General features: G+C 41.5%; 1 protein-coding gene across 2 annotated transcripts in view; it reads left to right on the forward strand.

The window, feature by feature from the left end:
* NDFIP2 (Nedd4 family interacting protein 2) overlaps positions 1 to 12,271 on the forward strand; it is a 75,792-nt gene that overhangs the window by 40,524 nt on the left and 22,997 nt on the right. For both annotated transcript variants that reach the window (XM_069970668.1, XM_069970669.1), the window contains one exon: positions 9,609 to 9,696. In XM_069970668.1, the coding sequence (XP_069826769.1) occupies positions 9,609 to 9,696 (88 nt within the window). The remainder of the gene's footprint in view (positions 1 to 9,608; positions 9,697 to 12,271) is intronic.

The following is a 12,271-nucleotide window of genomic DNA, read 5'->3' on the forward strand; positions in this document are numbered from 1 at the left end:
ATGTATGCTCTATAATATAGAAAGTGTCCCCTGTGTGTAGCTTCACAGGGTAATCGTGCCCCACACGTTCCCGCTACAAAACTATCATGCCCTTCCATACATTTAGTGAGTGTTATTATATGTCTGTAATTACTATATGGCTTGATAGGAGCCAGCGACACTTTCTACACCCCGGCACAGCTTTAAACAACGGGAATATAAGCTGAAGAAAAGCCTGCTTTTATGTGAAACTACTAAATTGGCCTCCAGAGCAGTCAGCAATTGACCTACTTGATGTGAGCATTATTTTTGACCAACAATAAACCTGTTCTTCCCATGGTATATTACCTGCTGCTATATTTACAGATTTGTATGAAAATGTATGGGGAAGAAGTAGAGATGTGATCTTAATGGCAGGGATTTCTTTTGGAGTAGTGCAGTCAGATTTACTGTATCACTAGTCATTGGCAACCATATACTAATTTATTTACTAAATGGCGGCCATCCACTCAATTTCAACATTGTATGAACAGAACCTTTTTGTGTTTTCAATCCACTCCTGGTTTTGGTTGCAATATGAGGACCACAATACTGACTAAAATATACGTAGTGTGAACCCAGCCTTAAAGCGTAACTGTCATATTTTTTTTTTTTATTGCAGAAATCAGTAGTATAAGCGATCTTAAGAAACTCTGTAATAGGTTTCATTAACCAAAAAAGCCTCTTTCTGTACTCAAGAAGCAATCTCCCCGCCCCCCCCCCCCCCCCCCCCCCCCCCCCCCCCGATTTCTTATCTGTGCATTATCAGGCAAACACGTCTTCATTACAGAGAAGCCAGTGAAGACGGGTTCTGCTCTCTCCATTGTAAGCCTATGAAGGGGGGAGGGGCCGAGGGAGATGAGGGAGCAGGAAGAGGTGACATGTAGGTCAGCTGTTTGTACACTGTCTGGGCACCTAAAGCGCAGGATTCTGGGGTCAGAAAGGTCAGTGCTTATCTAGGAACTTACTAAGAGAAGATTGCAGGGTGTTGTGCTTTGCAAGACTGCTCCGTGCTCAGTCACTCCTAACAGCCCCTCTCCTCTCCATAGCCACATAATGGAGACAGAAATCCTGCTTCATTTGATGTGAGGGGGAGGCTGGGAGATTGCTTTTTCAGTCCAGAAGGAAACTCTTTTGGTACATAAAACCTATTACAGAGTTTCTTAAAATCGCTTGAACTGTTGATATTTAATCTTTTAAAAAAAAATTGCCCTGAAATGACAGTTACGCTTTAAGTTACGTGGACATGTAATTGTTCTACTAAATCATTCGAGATGACTAGCTTTGCTCATACTCCTTTAATATAGTGTAAGCTTATTTTGCCATTTTCTTGAACTGAAGGTAACTGGTAACCTACATTGATGATTAATGATGATTTGCTATAGGTCTGGTGCAGGTCTAATGATCATCCAGTGCAAAAAAAAATAAAAATTTGCAGCACCTACATCTGCTGTTTTTACACCAAACCAGGGTCTGAGAGGGAGGATCAGTAGATTAAATAGACCCTATTTATTACATCTGTCTTGGATACAAGTGATCTTAAAGTTTTAGACTTTGATTTTATAACTATACAAATTTAGAATTCAGTTTTGTTTAGGGGCGGAAAGGCATTCATTTTTTTCTAAAACCTTTTTGGTCACATTCTATATATATTGAGCTATGTGTATGTTGGACGTACAGTTCTAGAAACCTCGAACAATAATATCGAGAGGAGCCCCATTTTGTGGTTTCACTTTTAAGGGAAACTTTGTGCGCATTCAGCCAAGATGGCTTTTGTAAGGTCAGACACTGATGTTTTAGGAAAAAGTTTGGCTTGCAATTGCCTCTTATCATACTCCTTTAACTATTGTACCTTAATGGACTTTGCTTTGTGCACTGGGCACAGGCATAGGGTCTTCACTAAACTCTTCCCACAAAGTTAGAAGCATACAATTGTTAAATGTCTTGGTGTGCTGAAGTAATAGTCATTACCCACCTTGGTCTAAATTATGGGCCCATCACTATGATTTATAGTAGACACTCTTCATTCCGGCAAGTAGTGTGCTCCAGGCATTCATTTCCCTTTATTATGTCTTGTGTACAGCTACTGATCCATAATAACCCATTTAGCAAAGCTCCTGTCACAAGTTCTTGTTCTGTTATCATGTTGAGAGGCAGATTTTTAGCATTGCAAAAGAGAAGTAGCAATGTTTATTATACACCTTAGACTTTAATCGACCAAACCTGCCACTAGTGGGGCATTCGACCGCCGTTCTTGCATGTATTGGGCCATCTAGAGTGTCAGCCGTGATTTAAAAAAAAACTTGTCTGACCCCTTTGTTCAGAAAGTAAGAAACTACAGTGAGAGCCCCTCTCCATAGAGAACATGGGAACATTCGGCCATGCTAAACGTTCCAGTGTATTGGAAGGATGGGGTGTGGGCGGAATAGATAACTGATCTGCCGTCAGTTACTGAAAGTGTATGGTGTCCTTTAGTCCTGTTTGTGTCCTCTGCACAATAGGAACGGGTAACTAGGCCAGTCTAGCAGATCAAAAGTTTGAAGGGAACCAATCAGCCCAATTCGGCTGATATAGTTCACTGAACTGCTGTATACAGCTCCTGCAGCAGCTGCGGCACATACTGGCTGCAGCAGTAGCTGTATACTCAAAATAAAGGACTTAAATCCCCCGGGCACGTGACACACAGCGGCGGGAAATTGTCATATGGGCTGCTCCCTGCCCGTATCTAGTCACCGCTCCCTGCCTGTCAGCGCGCTCAGAGAGGATGAATGACAGGCAGAAAGGTCCTTTACTGGCCTCTCTGCCTGTCAATCATCCCTCCAAGCGCGCTGACAGGCAGGGCGCGGTGACTAGATATGGGCAGGGAGCCGCCTAGATGACTATTTCCCCGACGCTGCCTTTCACACGCCCAGGGGATTAAAGTCCTTTTTTTTTTCGGGTATACAGTTACTGCTGCAGCCGGTACGTGCCGCGGCTGCTGCAGGAGCCGTATACAGCAGTTCAGCGAACCATATCAGCCCGATTGGGCTGGTTAGTTCCCTTTAACAAGCTGGCATGTGGTAAAGTGTCACAGTCTTTTTTTGCAGAAATCAATAATACAGGCGATTTTATTAAGAAACTTTGTAATTGGGTTTATTAGTCGAAAAATGCATTTTTATCATGAAAAAGCAGTTTGAAGCTCTCCTTCCTGTCTTCATAGTTTTCTATGGAGAGGGGAGAGATGAGGCACCAAAATAGGACAACAAAGAGTTAATTTACAGCTACATCACCGGGCTATCTTCTCTGAAGTCAGTGCTGACCTCTAAATACCAACTTTCACACAGTGTAATCCTTTGTTCTCTGCTGGTGACTAATCTCCATCCTCCCCCTCCCCTCTCCATAAAACAGACAGGACCTCACTGTGTAAACCAGTCGAGATTTCCTGATAATGAGCAGTGGATGAGAGTGAGGAGGGAGGGGGGGACCTGGGGAAAGGCTTTTTGAATGTAGATAATAGTATATTTGCCTAATAAACCCAGTTACAAAGTTTCTTAAATTGCCTGAACTATTGATTTCTGCAAAAAACAAAACAAAAAACACAATGACACTTTAACTATGCTGCCTTTAAAAGGGTTAGCTCTGACCCCGGCTGTGTGGTAAAAAGATATCACAGTAATTGGCAGGGGCAGTAGTAGCTGGCCCTGCAATGTGATCACAAGGTGCTGATGGGTCATTGTCCAAACTGGGACCTAACAGTAGTGGCCAGGTCTGACAGGAAAATTGCATTGTACTATAGGTAAAGGATCACACCAAAAAATACTTACATAAAAGAATATAATTTTGCTAAAAATACAAGAACGCAAGCTTACATGCTACAGCTGCTGAAACGCAGTGATGTAAAAACAAGACATCCTTAACACCACAAATTGCTGTTTCCTGGAGGGTTTAAGACAATAGTGAGGTAAATGGCTTCTTCTAGCACATTGTTACTATTAGGATATTAATAAATCTGGAGATTCCATTTGCGCTGTCCTTGGGATAATGATGTCATTGTTATTGTTAGGCGCTCCATAGATGTGTGATGTATTCTGCTCTAAATTATGATAATTGCAGGGAGAAGAGTCACTAGTTTTATTACAGGACATTTAACTAACTCTTACTAAGTTAGTGAAGACATTGTGCTGGCCATAGATCAGCCCCTCAGCCAGTATTGCGTAGCTGGTGTATATCATTGACCTTGATGCTAATAGCAGTATTATCAGCACTGATAGGATGATTATGGGCTCTTTAGTAATGTGTCATGAAAAGAACCGTGCTGGTCTGCCCTGCATTTATCCACAGATCAGATATTCATAAGTCATATACCCATTAAGATTTGCAAGGGCGTATAGGCACTTTAGAGCTGTCTATATATAGCTACAATAACCTATGCATATATAACTGCTTCTGTTATAGCACCACTTACTATTCATTTCCATGAGTTCTTCAGGTTTACTTTATATAAAGCAGGCTGAACAACCGCTTTACCAGGGTTGCTTAATAATTATAAGGTAGTGCCCCAGTCAGTCCTTGTTGTGTCGGCAACTTACGACTTGTGTGTGTAATATAAACCAGATGACACCCTCACATGCTGACAACGACATCCTTTTCCATTAAAAGGTGTTTTCTGGGACATTGGATTTGTAAGCCTATTCCTAGATCCAGGAACATCAATAAAGTACTTTTATTTTTTTTATTTATTTTTGTTTGAAATTTTTGATTCTATATTTTTCCCCCATAACTTGTGTTGTGTGTAAATCAGCAAGCAGCAGATGCAGGAGAGTTACAGATGACTGCTGGATCTGACTACACTTAGCATTTGTTTGTAGTCTGTAGCCAAGGAGATGCACAGTATGTACACTGTATCGAGATAAATTGTAGATTTGATGTCTCTTTTTTTACAGTTTAAAAAATTGGATACCTTAGTGCACATAGCCTATAAGAGAATAAATAAAAAATATATACGTAAATTTAATTAAAAAAAGTAATGCACATATTTACATGTGGTAGTGTTAACTCTCTACCACAACATTACTACCTCATGTACAAGGGGCTGCTGATAAGTCTTTGCCTTTGTGTTCTTTTTTTGCTACTATGGTAACGAATGTTACATCACATGAAAGCCTTATGTGTCTAATATATGTTTTCCAAATTTCGGATATGTAGCTTATGGCAACAGTGATCTAGGCGTGCAGGAAAAAAAAATTGTGGAGTCTAAGGTGATATTCACCAGGACTGTGGAGTCGGTGAGCCACAGCTCCGACTCAAACTCCAATTCCTGAATTTTATCAGGACCGACTCCTGCTCCTTCATAAATGGCCAGTCATATACCAGGGGAGTTATTTATCACACTGGTTCAGCAGCTTTTCCCTAATGTCATACATGATCCTGGGGCGACTTCTAAGTGAATAATAGAATACTGTATATAAAGCAGATTCTCCTGTGTGTGCGCAGTGGTTGCAGGCGGTCTCCAGCCTCAATGTCCTGAACTACTCACTAGATGGAGCAGGTGGTCTTTTCCTGCTGACAGTCTTCTATGTTTCTAACTAAATATTCACCATACTTAAAGAAACACTGCTAACAATGCCAGATACCTGTAATATAGAGGTCACACATAGTGCTATAGAGAGGGGTCACACATAGTGATATAGAAGGTCACTGTGGGGGCACACACACACACACACACACAGTCTGCTGCAGCCATAGCACACACACACACACACAGCTTGCTGCAGCCATAGCGCACACACAGACACAGACACACACACACACACACAGAGACACACTCACACACAGCTTGCTGCAGCCATAGCACACATACACACAGCCTGCTGCAGCCATAGCACACACACACACACACACACACACACACACAGCCTACTGCAGCCATAGAATGCGCGCACGCGCACGCACACACACACACACAGCTGCAGCCATAGAACACTGAAGAAAAACACACAATCTTCTCCCAGAGAGAAAAAACCACACTAAGGACAGAGGTTACTGCTACACTACTTGTGTCTTCTCCTCCTCCTCTATATTACACAGGATATCTTCATATTACACTGCTGCTCATATACAGTCATCCAGCATCCAGGAAGAGAACAGCCCAGATCTCCCCCCACACAATGGACTCTTCCAGCTCAGAAACAAGCTGCCAAATAGTGACCGACAACTTTTCCATGACTCCCCTTATCTAATAGGGCCAGTGTCCTATTAGAATATCGCTCATAATATATATATATATATATATATATATATATATATATATATATATATATAATTTATTTATTTATTGTAGGGATCTTCCCGGGGGATGGTGTGTTTGGACACAGTTCACAACAGACTTGGCTTTATAAAACAGGAGTTTGGCGTTTATTTGCAGCATAAACAGTCCAGCAAACAGAAATTTAGCAACACCGTGCTTTTATGAACAAAAATAAACAAAAATGTCTTGCCCGTCTGGGCACTTACTAACAGGCAGGTTACCTGTCTGATGCTTCAATAGGCTGTATCGCAGGGTATGAATAGGCCCCAGCGGCGGCAGTATTCCTTGCTCCCAGGAGAACCAGCATGCAGGCTGTTCACCCCTGGCTGAGAGCAATTCCCTGCAACCTTTTGCCTTCTCAGGCTGATTGCTCACCTGATGGCAATACCCAAACTGGATCGGGGGGGAGGGAATGGCAAGTCCCACTACCAACCTACCCGCCATTCCAGTAAATCCAGGCCCGGAAAAAATAAATAACAATCTCAGCAGCATAACACTGCTGAGTGACAGGTTCCTCCTGGACTCACCATCTCACCGTGCGTATCAACCTCGGTGAGATGTACACCCCCTCGACCACTTCTCCCGTGACACGTCTACAATATATATATATATATATATATATATATATATATATATATATATGAGAAAAACTTGTAAAATTCATATCAAAATTCAATTCTACATTTTTTAAGATTTTTTTTTTAAAGCTGGAGTCTGAGTCGGTACATTCTTCCCCAACTCTGACTCCAGCCAAAACTAGCTCCGACTCCAGCCAAAACTAGCTCCTGCTCCGACTCCACAGCCCTGATTATTCACAGAAAATGCCCTTCATATTCTACAGTTAAGAGCTGGGCTGTCAAATTTAAAACTGGTCACTTCTGCACCAATGATGAGGGATGTCCTGGATGACCGAGAACAGTTGTTGTCCCGAAGATCTTAAATGCTGTGCGAATTTCAGCTAAAGGAATAGCAGACATCATGGGGATTTCTGGTAAACGTGTTTGTGTCATTATCCATAAACATTTGAACATGAAGAAGCTATCTGCAAAGTGGGTTCCCAAATGTTTGACAACAGATCAGAAAAGCATGTGAGTGAAAACTTCCTGGTCCATTTGTCAGCGTTTCCGGACTGATCAAATGAGAACTTCCTGGATCAACTGGTTACTATCGGTGAGACCTGGATTTATTTGTATGACGCTGAAACCAAGGAGCGGTCAAAAGAGTGAAGGCACAGTGGTTCTCCTGGTCCAAAGAAGTTCAGGGTGCAAAAATCGGCCACCAATGTGTCTATGTTCTGGGATAAGGAGGGTGTGCTGCTAGTGGATTGCCTTAAAAATGGTTTCGCCTTCAAAATGGTTTTACCATCAATGAAAGGTATTACCTTGAACTTTTGGACCAATTGAGGCAGCTCTAAAGGCCTAAAAGCAAGGCAAGCTATCCAGAGGAACCTAGTTCCTGCAAGACAACGCTTCTCCCCACACTGCACAAGCGACAATGGCTAAACAGGTGGAGCTAGGCTTCCAGCTGATTGACCACCCACCCTATTCACCAGATCTCTCTCCTTCCAACTACAGATGAGCGAACCGGGTTCGAGTCCATCCGAACCTGAACGATCGGCATTTGATTAGCGATGGCTGCTGAACTTAGATAAAGCTCTAAGGTTGTCTGGAAAACATGGATACAGCCAATGACTATATCCATGTAGCCTTAGGGCTTTATCCAAATTCAGCAGCCACCGCTAATCAAATGGCGAAAGTTCGGGTTCGGATCGACTCGAGCATGCTCGAGGTTCGCTCATCTCTACTTCCAACTATCATCTGTTTCCAAACCTGTAAAAACACCTCAAGGGAACCAAATTTTACACAATTTTTGATGCCATAACTGCTGCAGATGACTGGTTTGGGGCACAACCGAAATTCCTTCTTTTTGCAAGGCTTAAAGAACTTGGAATACAGATGTACTGTATCTCGTATTTTACTGGGCAAAGCCAAAGACTTATCAGCACCCCCTCGTATATACCCTGCAAGATAATCTTCCACACAAAGGTCCATTTGTATTCTAGGCTTTTTAAATGCCTTTTACTTGCATGTGCAGGTGTGCCCATGGACCAACCCAGCCAGGTTGGTTACACAGTTAGTGGGAGTCTTCACATTCAGACATATGTTGGCTCCTAATGTCTGCCTCTCACCCATCCTATTCCCTGCACGTATATTGCATCTCATGTGCCTTTTTGATGAAATTGTAATGCAGTTTTAGAAACTAAATTTAGGAGTAGACTAAAATAAAGAAGAGAAGTAGAGTCTTTCCTATGTACTACCCTTTTACCACCCACTCCTGGCTTTGAGTTTAAATACTACATTAAGAAGTGTAAGTGTATGTGAAAGTTTTTTTTTCTCCATCTATTGGTTGTCTTTCTATAGAATAGGAAAACTATTTGTATTATGTCTAATAACCAATTTGTATTCTTATCTATTTATATCCGTATGAACCTACGTTGCCCATAGACATGTGATGCTTGGTAGTGGTTTTGTGCAAACCAATTTTTAGGCATTTAGCAACTAAAAAAAGCAAAGGTATGTGCACAATAGGGAATTCGCGAGGATAACTTCCAGCGGATTCTGCCATCCACCCAAAGAATTGACCAACAGAATCTGCCCCAGCATACAATGGAGTCTATGGGACCGGCGGAGAGTTAAGCGGGAGCACGCGGGGACAAGCGGCGGAATCCGCGGCAAGTTATCCGTGAGAACTCCTTAATGTGCACGTAACCTAATGCAGCAACTATCCACACTTAACCCCTCCATAATGTCAGAGCTTTGTTATTTCGCTGGATATACAGAGGCCAATTGACTGCACATAAAATGTTGTAAGTGTAAAATCCCTGTATGATTTATACAGCAGTTATCGTGCTGTCAGCCTTTGTGTCACACCTGCAGTGTACAAGGAAGGTTTACTTTTTACTTATGGTTTAGTTTTTTTTCTAGTTTTTTTTTTTTTTTTTTTAACCAAGGAGAAAAAAAAAACCCTGAGCAGATGTTTAAACTGTATGTTTAAATATACCTTAAGACATGGGCAGCTCCTCTAGAGATGGCCTCAGAGACGTCCTCATTGTCCTATTTCTCTTTCCTTGGGAAGATGTTCTGAAAGTCATTTATGACAAATACATAATAGGATTCATAACCCTGGTGACATTATCCCAGATGACCTTAGCCGACCTTGAATTTCTGAGATTAGATAAATAATAAGATCCATTATATGTCTTATATAAATGTGTCATGTATTGTCTTGCAATTTATTGGTCCAGGAGGAAGAATATCCACCACGAGATGACTTCAGTGATGCGGACCAGCTGAGAGTCGGAAATGATGGAATCTTTATGCTGGCTTTCTTCAGTAAGTCATGCCTTGTTTATAAGCAGTTCTGGTACAGGACGTACCACGTGGTGACAGAATACAGCAAGGACCAGCCTGGATCCATTTTGCAGGCTGCTGATAATGTGGACTTCTGTCTCCTGTATGGAAGTTAGCTCTGTAGGATCAAATCGCATTACCTGTTCTTATATTGAAGACTAGCATCTGAGAGGCAGGATACTCTGACATACTGCACAGGTTAAAGAGGTTTTCAATGCAAAATAGATTTTTGGCAGGATGGTGACACCCTGCGCCCCCACACTACCTCCAGCCTCATTCATTGTGTAGTGCTTACTGTGTAGTGTGGTTGGTTAAGCTCAGCTGCAGTAAGGGATTTTCAAACAGAGTTCTCGCCACAGACTGCTTGATCTTCCGACTGTCCCATTGATTCATTAGGATGTCTCGTGCACACTCTGCCATCCACCTAAAGAATTGACATGTCATCCACTTGAAATTCCAAGCTAATTACGTTGTGTGAACGAACCCTTAACATAGTGAAAAAAGACAGCTCCTTCCAGCCCTATTCACTGACCAGCTGATCGGCAGTGGTGGCTAGCTCAGCAGTCTTATTTAATTTAATTATTTTTTTATTTTTTTTAAATCAACAGGTTTCAGAAAGTTATTATGATTTGTAAATAACTTCTATTTAAAAATCTCCAGTCTTCTAGTACTTAAGTGGTGGGTTCTTGCAAGTCTGACACAGTGCTCTCTGCTGCCACCTATGTCCGAGAAGGGAACTGTCCAGAGCATTAGCAAATCCCCGTAGAAAATTCTTTCTGTGTCAGACAAAGGTGGCAGCAGAGAGAACTGTGTCAGACTGAAAAGAAAACACCACTTTCTGCAGGACATGCAGCAGCTCATAACTATGGGAAGACTTGAGAGTTTTAAATAAAAGTAAATTAGAAATTTGTATTTCAGAAGTCAATGGAAAAACTGATCCAAACATTGCAGTTTTTGCATCCATTTTTTTTTTTCATCTTTTTTCCTTTTTTTTGCTCATAAAACGTATACGTCTAACAGACTGCAAAAACACAGTGTGCACCCAGCCTTACAATAAAAATGTTTTAGGGTATCTTCACACACACCGCATCACAGCGGATTTCAAGCTGCGGATCCGCAGCAGATTTGATCTAAATAACTAAACACATAAAATAATTTTCTACATTATGTAAGCACAGCTCGGTATATGAAAGGCACCATGTGTCTCCTCGTCATATCAGCTATTTAATAGTGCCTGCAGTTTGAAACATGAATTACAGCTGATGACAGATTCGCTTTACATTTAAAGCAACATAAACCAGTATTCTGCATATTGTGGTGTGTAATCTCCCTCTAGTGGTATGTATGCGCACTACAGCTTTTCTATAATCCGTTGATATCAGTCTTTGGGTGACAGTATATATTAAGGGAGCCAGTGGCTTGTGACATGTAACCAGGTCACAAAGATAGAATGACAGTCGTACAGTGTGTACTGCTAGGTACATTCATCTCTAGCCATAGTGAATGTTCCCATTTGCTATAACATAACTACTACTGAGAGGAGCACTTATGATTAAACAGCAAATGGATAATATAAACTGAATGTACCCATACTCTAGTCAGTTTCACCTTAAAATCATAATCATAACGACAGTCAGGCTAACATCAGCAGACTGTATAAATTTAAAGGTATGGGAGCAACATAGCCGTTTGATCCATATTCCTAGCATATAAGCTTTCTGTGCAGCACTCAGGAACATGGCTGACCACACACAGAAAGCATGCAGGGAAGCTAATCGTTGGTCCTCCGTTCCCCGGCAGAAGATGTAAGCTTACACAGTACCCCCTAAAGGTAACAGGCTCTACATGTAATGCAGAGACTTGCTGGTCTCTCCAGAAATGTAGCTCCAGATATGCAACATTTATACCACAAAATTCACTGTACATTTATTGCATTCTGTAACATAAATTTACATGCTGAAGACGTAGCATCCACACAGCAGGTTACTTTCTCCCGATTTTATTCCACAGTGGGTTGTCCAGTGAAAATCTGATATCAGAAAGTTATATAGATTTGTAAGGGTCCATTTACACAGGTTATCTGACAGATTATCTGCCAAAGATTTGAAGCCAAAGCCAGGAACAGACTATAAACAGAGATAAGGTCATAAAGGAAAGCCTGAGATTTCTCCTCTTTTCAAATCCATTCCTGGCTTTGGCTTCAAATCTTTGGCATATAATCTGTCATAATCTTTCTGTGTAAATGGACCTTATTTACTTCTATGTCTTCTTTTCAGTCTGACACAATGCTCTCTGCTGACGTCTGTCTCGGCCAGAGATGTCAGCAGAGAGCAGTGTCAGACTGAAAATAAGACATTTCCTGTAGGACATACAGCAGCTAAAAGTATGGGAAGACTTGAGATTTTTTAATTGAAGTAAATTACAAATCTATATAACTTTCTGACATCAGTTGACTTGAAAGTTTTCGCTGGACAACCCCTTTAACACCCAGTGCCCCAGCCAATGTATAGTATAGAGAGTGTGGATAGGCCAATCAAACATTTTAGGCCAGAGAACC

This window comes from Dendropsophus ebraccatus, chromosome 5, assembly GCF_027789765.1.
Source record: "Dendropsophus ebraccatus isolate aDenEbr1 chromosome 5, aDenEbr1.pat, whole genome shotgun sequence".
Taxonomy (NCBI): Eukaryota; Metazoa; Chordata; class Amphibia; order Anura; family Hylidae; genus Dendropsophus; species Dendropsophus ebraccatus.